At 35.2% G+C, this 9,639-nt stretch overlaps 1 protein-coding gene across 2 annotated transcripts in view; it reads left to right on the top strand.

The window, feature by feature from the left end:
• The first annotated feature begins 5,110 nt into the window (after nt 1-5,110).
• HY2 (phytochromobilin:ferredoxin oxidoreductase, chloroplast / phytochromobilin synthase (HY2)) overlaps nt 5,111-9,639 on the top strand; it is a 30,353-nt gene continuing 25,824 nt past the window's right edge. The window contains exons 1-2 of one of the 2 annotated variants that reach the window (XM_090000011.1): nt 5,111-5,325; nt 5,461-5,580. In XM_090000011.1, the coding sequence (XP_089856137.1) occupies nt 5,149-5,325; nt 5,461-5,580 (297 nt within the window). In that variant the 5' untranslated portion in view covers nt 5,111-5,148. The remainder of the gene's footprint in view (nt 5,326-5,460; nt 5,581-9,639) is intronic. The other variant, XM_090000010.1, reaches the window with a different exon arrangement.

Here is a 9,639-nt window from a genome sequence, read left to right as displayed (position 1 = left end):
CTGAAAATAGCCTCGACTGCCAGCCAAACCCAACAGCAGATCGTTCGTCTGGCATTCAAAATGGTGACATGCCCTGTCGACCGACGATTAGAATGGCAACCCACCCCACCTATGTTAGGATCTGAATAGGATCGGGCAATCCCCTTTTCATCTAGCTATCGGGAACATGCTCATTGTCCGGACATGCCAAAAGAGATTGGGAAAGGGCCAAACAACCCTTTTGTTCGATTACCAACAAAAGGAAAGGGCCCGACGACCCTTCCCGTCCGGCTGTCAACTAAAAACAAAAGAGCCCGACGACCCTTCCCATCTGGCTATCAACTAAAAAGAGAAGAACCCGACAACCCTTTTCGTTCGGCTGTCAACAAAGGAGAAGAGCCTGATGACTGTTCTTATCTGACTGCCAACATACAACTAAGCCCCTTTTTCACTCGACGACGATCCAACAATCAGAAAAGGGAAGGCCAATCAACCCTCCTTGTATTTGGGCATAATCGAACAGTGTGAGAAGGGCCGATCAACTCTCCTCTGTTTGCACCCCGACTCTACTCATAATGGATCATCACCATAAACGAAAAAGCATGAAATACATAATAAGATCGTATGTTTCAACGAGAACATGAAGCACTTATACCAATTGTTGAAATTTATAATCCACCAAAAACTAAATGGAGCGTCAAACATGTTCACGCTAAATCGTTGAAAGCAAAACAAAAATCAAATCTTGATGCGAAAGCGTACCTTAATCCATTGGTGCTTCGACAGATCTTTGATGGGTATAATCTTACAAAACCTATATATGTGACCATTTTTCTTTCTCTAAACCTTATGAGAGAGGTACTGATTTCTCTTATTGTCAATGGAGAGCCTGAAGAGAGAGCCACTATATAAGATTTGGGGACTATAACTTAATTGTAACCACCTAGGAGTCTATTTTCAATTTAGCCCATCATAGAATTAAAAATTGATAGAAAAGGGCATAAGAGGTCTCTTTACATAATAACACTACACCATATAAGATACCACACAACCCAATCGTATTAGATCACATAAAAAAGGCTTGAACTTGAGACAACCTATAATGTATGCATATCATATGTAGGCCCACACAATTTTTCCTAACTATGGGATCCTTTCACAATGCTGGCCCATGAGTGCTTCTTCGGCGATGATGATCATTCACCGAGGTTATAAGAAGCATCATACTTTTCTTCCCTTTTGGGAGAAGTTGGGGAAAACAGTCAGAACTATTCTCCATCCCTCAAAAAGACAAGTCATTAAAAAAGTATGCATTTGAAAGAAAAGCATATACCCTCCACTCAGAAAGATAAGTCTTGTGATTTGATACTTAAAATTATGATAGAAAACAAATATTATAATTATCACAAAATATATGAAAGAAAAAGAAGCCATTTAGGATGGTTGTCACTTAAATCAGTAGAGGTGACGATTCGAACAGACTTTGGTAACATTCTCATTCCTTCCACTCAAGCGGTCTTCTAAAAGGGTTTGATCATGCATACATTATACACATTTATTCAGCTTATTCTATGCATGATCTAGTGAAAAATTGACTTAAAAACCCAGTTTTATTGTTAGTTTCGAGAAACCGCATTGAATTGAATTTTATCATAAAATTATATTTTTCAAAGCTTTCCCTGTAATTTTAGTTTTTAGCTTTAGATTTTATTAGGTGTAGTTTAGTTTAGTTTAGCGTAAAATTAATAATTGCAATTTAACTAGCTTTGAAGTCTTTTGAAACACATTTTTCATAAAAAGCTATTTTATAAATTATCAAAAAGTTTTTGGATTTTTTATGAAAAATAAGGTTTTAACCTAATTAGGGCGGACTAAATAGTAGCATTCCAGCAAAGAGGAGACATTTTTTTCCCTCTTGAAAAACACACCCCCTCCCTTGCTTCTTCTCTCCATCTTCTCTTCTCCCTTTTTTCTCTCATCCATAGCCGACTTCTTTTCTTTCTCTATTTCTCCTCCATCTTCCTCTTCTTATTCTTTATTTCATCCATCTTCTAAACCCTTTCTTCATTAGCTTTTCTTATCTACGTCATCGGGAAGGTGCTTGATTTCAGTCGGGAAGAACCACATCCATCTCGTTAAAGCGAGCCACACTGTTTGCTCCTTTCTCCTTTTCTCTTCATCGTAGAGTAGGTTGCATTGCATTCCATGCATCATAGCTATTTATTCTTTTCATAACTTGTGTATTGCATCTAGATCTGCATACCAGATTAGTTTAGCCATTGTTAATCTATGTACATGATGTTTTAGTTAGGTTAATGATTTTAGTTTTAGTCTTTTGTTTACTTAAATACATTGCTTCACCCGATCCGGAATTCATAGTTTACATTATTATTTTAACGTGATTAGTCATGGCTTACGTGCATCCTTAATTTCATTGCATTCAGTGTTCCTTTAGTCTCTAGGTTCAACGTTTTTCTCTCTTTTTTTTTAGGTCAATGTTTTATTTTTCCATGCTTGTTTATTAATAGTGTTCATCCAGCCAATGTTTCTTAAACATCATGTTGTTTTAGTTCCTTTTTTAGTTTTGTCAATTAGTGCAACAAGCTTTAGTTTTATTTATATTAGTAGTTGTTTTTAATCCACGGTTAGCCTTAGTGGTAATTAGTTTTTTTCGTTACATGCTTTCATTAGAATTATATCTTAAATAGTTTTTTTATTTCAGTCGAGTCCTTGTTTTTGCCTTTTAACATTAGTTTTTTTAGTTATGTGAGTTAGTGCTTTACGTTAATTAGTGTATTAGATTAGTTAATTCAAATCACGTTAATCCATGTAGGCTGAGTTTTAGATTTAATAGTAGTTCATATCTTTATGCATAGTTAGATTAGTTAAAAAATCAACAGCTAATTAGCATAGTTCATTAGTCGATTTTTTATTCTCGTTAATTATTTTCTTTAAGTTGTTAATATTATAGTAAAGTCTTTAAGCAATTTGTCAGATTCAGCTGAGTATGCTCTTGATCATTAGGTTTAGTTAATTTCTTGCTTTCTTGAATTACTTTGTTATTAGTTTGTTAGGAATTAGTTTCTTGATTGTTAGTTATGTAGTTTTGCTATTTTGTCTTTTAGTGTTAGTTGTTTCTAATTAGTTACAAGTTAGTTTATGTTAGAAGTTTAGTTTTTGTTATTTAGTTCATGTTTTTATGATTTTTCTTCGTATTTACATTTGATTTTCTTGTAGATTTCATTTTTTGCTGTTTGTTTTGTTTTTGTGTTTTGCAGGGAAGCGTTGGAACGTGCGGTGAGTCTCTTTTTGTGCCCTCAGAAGTGCTCTCAGGAAGCCTTCAGAGAGCTCTTTAGCAAACTATACAAAAGTGTTCAACCTAAGTGCCTAAAGGGTACACAGAGGGAAGGATAAAGAAAAGCAAATCAATCAAGAAGGGACAAAAAGACTCGAAGCACTGAAGCCTTTTCTTTTTTTTTAGATTAAGGTTTTATTTTTGCTATTTATTCATTTAATTCAGTCTATAATAAGCCATTTAATTATTTGTTTAAGCCCTTTACGTAGGGCATCACTCTCATGCTTATTTTTTTTTTATTTTGGTAATAAAGCGTAGTTAGATTGTGTGTTGAATACAAAGTATTTCTCATTCTCTGAGATCGACCTGGACTCTACTACTCGTTATAGCCAGTTTTTATTATTTGGTATCTGACTTTCACACTTGTTTTTCTTAAAAATATTATTTTAAAAATCATTTTCATAAAACTCACACCAGGGTTCCCTCCTTTTTTTTTTCTAACATTGATTTCTCTATCAAAATCACAATCAGTGGAACACGACACTGAAGGTCCTAAGGGATGGTAAGATATGAACGTGTAACACGTTATGACTCGCCTCAGATCTTTTAAAAACATTTTAATTATTTCTACATTTCATTATTTACAAGAAAACATGTTTTTCTATCTTATTATGAAAAACAATATGACCCCCAAAAGAATATCCTTAAATTTCTGCCCTAAAATTTTCACTAATCTCATTTTTTTTAAATATTATTTTGTTTAGAAATCTGGGCAGAAGTTTTTTTAAACAAAACTTAATAATAAACACAAAATTTACATGATTAATTTTTTTTTAAAACATAAGATCCCATACTAAAGATTCTTTGAAAACAATTGCAAGTACAGCAGAATCACAAATGTCACACATTAGGCCAGAAATTCATTTTTCATTCATTCAACCTCTAAACATGAATTTTCCCAATGTCCCTCATGCATAAGGCTTAAACAGGTTCACAGAACATGAGTTCAACATGAAATATGAAATTTTCTTCAAAAACATCTTACCCTAAGCATGGTTTCACAGGGCAACAACTCCTCAAGGCTTGCACACAACGATTGAAGAGGGAGATGGGGGAGAGATGAAGGCAGAAACAACTGTCAATAAGTAAGTGAAGAGAAAAAAAGAAAAGAGAGACAAGAGAGAAAAGACCAAGTTGAGGAAGGTGATTAAAACAAAATTAACAGGTTAACGTGTTATTCAAAGAGAGAGGGTGGGGGCCATCTGGTCTCCACTCAACAATAGCTGTCCTTACTAAAAGATAATAATACCCTGCAACAAAAATGAACCCTAAACATGTCCTTTTTATACCGATTATACCCTTGCAATCAAAAGCAAATCCGCCATATCTCATGAAAACCAACCTCTTTTTAGTAATTTACTTTTAAATCCTCATTCCACAAACTTCCTTATCCTGTATCAGAAATTTTGTGCATATCATTTGACCAAAACACCTCGGATCTATCTAAAAAATGCTGACTATACCGCTAAATCGCTACAGATACTATGCAAACCCAATTTTGACCTGTTTGAGATCAAGATTTGACGAGAATCAATTGTTAATAAAAAAAACTAAACATGTATTTCACAAAAATGTTCATATTTAATTAAATATTACCAAATTACAGTGTCCAAAAAGTTGTGGTAAAAATAAACCAGTGAAAAAAATAGTGTGGATATGCTGGGGCTTTGTACGGAATGGTGTGGGAACCTGCTACGTGGGAGTGGGAACCTGCTACGTGGGAGTGGGATGCTCCTTACATTCCTTTTTACTGTAATTTTTTTTTGGAGAAATAAGTAAAGGCCTTCTGGGTGTCTTGTTGGGGGAGGAGAGGGATGGAGTGTTTGGTCCATGGTGGTGCCTCAACCCTTGTAAGGTCGAATGGACCCTCCCCAATATGTGGTTTTAATCGAAACCCACCAAGAATCTCCTCTTTCATGTACCAAAAGTTCCTTCATTTTGCCATTCAAGAGATCCAAATGCATACCCACTTGCGTCCTCTGCAGTTACAGGTGATTTTTGCTTCACTCTTATCTTCATCACCCTTCCCCCACTTGTGGGTAGTGCTTTATTCTCTTCTTTTGCTTGTTGGTGTTGACATTCATGCAAAGTTTTGGAGTTTGATTGATGGCGGTGTTCGTTATCAGGAACGGTTCAGTTGTGTCAAGGCTTTAGATGGGAAGACAGAGCTAAGAACCCTCTCTTTTCAATCTCCCAAGATTAGACTCCTCCGTAGCTTGACAGTTGATGGAGGCCCTTCAATGCAGGTCCTCACATTTACTTGTCAATCTTGTTTCTGTTCTCTAGCAGGCAGACACCATATTGCATGACTGCATGCAGACAAGTGCTATTGTTCTTGGCATTGATGATGGGATAATATACATAATTGAAGAAGAGATATGGTCTGCTACTAAATCCATGTAAAGTACTAAAGTGCTATAATTTTGGCAGGGAAGACTGCCTCTAATTAAAGTTCAGAGGTGTTAAGTAGTGATAGATTTTTCAAGTTAATGCTTCTTGAAGAGAATCCTTGTTTAAGTTACGTTACAGCATCCTAGTGCAGATTGTTCTAATTAATGGTAGTCTCTTTTGTGACAGCTAAAAGGAATGGTCTATTTATGGCCATTGGGGTCATAGACAAGTATCTCTAGGTCTATCAGAACTCTCTACAAAGATGGATATGGCGATACAGATAATTTTGACTTAACGTCATGCAAATCTCACAGTAACCAGTAGTAGTGATTTATCTAAATCCTTCGAATCTACATGAATAAGTATTATGTGGTGTAGTGTACTGCTACTTAAAGCAATCTCAAGATAGAGATATGTTCGCATTGATTTCACAAAAAACAGAGTATTTGGGTTTGTCTGTAACTTGTTTTGTTAATATTGAACTGTAAATGGCTGTATTTGGTTCATTTTGCTGTTTGACTTATACTATTTAACATCTAAATTAGCATGTGATTGAGCTGAGCCGATCAGGTAGGTATGGTATTGTGTGGAATGAGTTGGATGAGTTTGATTGGTGCCAAGAGGGTCAGTGGGTTGGGTTGGTTCAAGCTCAGGTCAGTGTGCTTTAGAGTCCAATCATTCTTATGTGGTATCCGGTAGTTTAATTGTTTTGGTTGGTGCCCTTCTGGGTTAGAGTTGGGTCACCTCATGGGGAGAAGTTTCTCTTTATAGTTTATACTGTGCTTCTTTGACTAATGTCCAGCAAATTTTAGATGATCATAATTGGGCTGTATAGGTTCAGTTAGTGTTAATTGGATATGGTCAGTGGTTTATCCACCAAGATGGTGTTCTAAATAATTAATCATATCATACTTTTGAGGAAATAATGGTTATTATTTCTCCTTCTTCTTCTTTGTATTACTTTTGATACACAACTTGTGAATTTGTTGCTCAAAGATATTCAAGGATGATGCCATGTGGCTGGATGGAGAAACTATGCCATCCAAACAGCACAGTCAGCTGAATTCTAGATCACATTTTAAAGGTGAGAAGCATTTCAAGAGAGATTAAGTAATTGTCATTGAGGTGCAAGGTCTTCATATGATGAGGTACAATAAAAAGCAAGAGTATTTCATTAAAAACTGTAACAAAAAAATATCTTATTCAAATAAATATGGTAACTCGACTCTATTTGATATGCACATCATTCTCAAAGAAAATCATGGCTATGTTAATGAATAAAACCAAAAAAGGGTCTCAGTTTCCCACAGAAGAAAAGGGACAAAAACGAAATTAGATGGACAAAGAAAACAACGCTGTTATGTTATAAATAGGGATGGCAATGGACCGGGGAAAAATGGGGCCCCACCCAGCCTCGCCCCATTTGGACTGGGGATGGAAGACATGAAATGGGAATGGAAGCAGGAATGAAGGTTAAAATCAAAACCCATGCAGGGATGCCCACCTCGGCCCGTTTGGACCAGGGATGGAGGACATGAAACAGGGATGGAGGTTAAAATCAAAACCCGTACGGGGATGAAGGCGGGGATGGAGGGCAGAATTTTGAGACGGGCCTTCGCCTCGGTCCACTGCCATCCCTAGTTATAAACTGTGCAGCTAAATGATCTAAATAAAATTTTACTTTACTAAAAAAAGTAACATATGACAAACTAGTACGAATAAGATCACAAAATTCAGTTACCTAAATAAAATTTAAGTAAGCTTCCCAAGTATCTCCCAGAAATAGTTTCTTCCAAATTTCTGTTTTTTTATTTAAATAAACTTCCCAAGTTTCTTCCAAACTTCTGATTTTTTATTTAAATATGTGTCCCAAGTTCCTCCCAGAAACAGTTTCTTCCATACTTCTGATTTTCTCTTTATTTTGTTTAAGATTTTACTTTTTATAATTTACCTGCCTTCTTGTTCTAAGAAGCTCTTTGAACATTAGAGCACGTACTATCATCAAAAGGAAAGAGGGAGAAAAGAAAAAAGAAAAAAACACTGACAACTATGTGTTATGCCTTATTTACTAGAATGAGTGTGCCCTGCAAGTTTTTCATAAGGAACGTGCGCCTGAGATTGTGAAAGCCTAAATGATGCACAAGGTGTACACCTCTTACACTTTCAGGAATATCTTTAAAATCATGCTTATCTTTCTTGCAATAATACAAGTAATTCTTTGTTCTTCTATATATTTGTAACTCATCTTGTATACTTATATGCATATGAGCTGGAAACACATGGCATTGGATTTCATGAGATGAATGCATTTAGTGCTGCCATCTCACTCCACCTATTATCTGTGTACAGTTTTTTTCATCCTGCCAATACTGCCCCTCCAAACAGAAGAGGCAAGTGAATTTTAACCATGCCAATGCAGCATTTTTTTTCTTCATAATATTTTGGAGTTCTGCGAGCAATTGTCAATTTTGACCCCCTCTGCAACCCCTCTTGAACCCTAACAACTGCTATGAAAAAGAATGAGAGAAGCAGAATGCTTCGACAAAACCAAGCTGCAGGGAGACTCAATTGTTTGTGAAGCAGAAGCAACAATTCTCAGCATGATATATTAAACTTATACTTTGTGTCTATCAATAAAGAGAGAAATTTTTGTCAATGTCTTAACTTGCATGAGGAACTTAAATCATGTACTTTTGAATGATTTGTAGATACTTGTTAGGCCTTTCTAAAATACAATTCTTTCTCACATCTATTTTAGTTGATAGCTATGATCCTGATACCTTCTTATGCATCTAATATTAAACTTATACTTTGTGTCCTATCAATACAGAGAGAAATTTTTGTCAATGTCTTAACTTGCATGGGGAACTTAAATGTACTTTTGAATGATTTGTAGATATTTGTTAGGCTTTTCTAAAATACAAATCTTTCTCACATCTATTTTAGTTGATAGCTATGATCCTTATACATTTCTTATGCATCTAATATTACTACTGCTGTGAATTTATGCCATCACTAAAAGAAACTAAAATGCTATTAAACCATAATATAGAGGTAGCCTGCTTGTAAAACCTCATTTGTTTATTTTTCTGACAACCCCAACAAAATTTGCATTTTTATAGATGAATTCTTGTTAACATATATTTTCTACACTTTGAACTCAAGTTGATGATAATAATGATGACCTTGATATTTGTCATATAGATGGTCCACAGAGATTTTGGACTTGTTGATCCCTTGCTTTTCATCTTGTGACGTGATGACATTTTTGCATGTTAACATTTTTCTGGACTTTTAAGATAGCATATGGAGATGTTGCGCCTTCCCAAATGGTGATTCTGGTGGTGCAATAAACTCATGTTGCTCACTGATGTAGATTTAATGGATTGGACTTTTGTATCTTAAGTTTTTCTTTACTAATTACTCTCTTTCGTTTTGTCTCCCAAAAATCTTGTGGACCTAGGGAACAATCTAAATTGTTTCAGAATGCCTGGAGTTTGCAAGAAGTCCTTGTATGTGCCTTTTGTCTACCTTATCTGTAATCATAATTAGGGCGTGCTAGATGGTTTCATTTCTCTAGCATAGACATTGGACCAAATGTCAGATTTTCTGCCAAAATGGACCAAGAAATGATCATCTAAGGAACTTCCCCTCTTTCCTGAGTGAGGTTATATTGTGAAATAAATAAATATACTAGTTCTGCTCTTTGTTGCGAAATATCTTTAGAATAGTAAGGCATAAGCTCTAGGGGCATGCTACAGTACAATCTAGACTAACCGTATGCTATCTTTGAAATGAACTTTTTTCATCCTTCAGTTTTATCACCATGGTTATGAAGTCTTATTGTTTATTATTTATTTATATCTTAGGTTAATCTAGTGTTTCTTCTTTTTGACATGCATACTATTGAGAAT

This window comes from Nuphar pumila, chromosome 3, assembly GCF_984573655.1.
Source record: "Nuphar pumila chromosome 3, dmNupPumi1.hap1.1, whole genome shotgun sequence".
Classification (NCBI taxonomy): Eukaryota; Viridiplantae; Streptophyta; class Magnoliopsida; order Nymphaeales; family Nymphaeaceae; genus Nuphar; species Nuphar pumila.
This window is presented reverse-complemented; position numbering and strand designations above follow the sequence as displayed.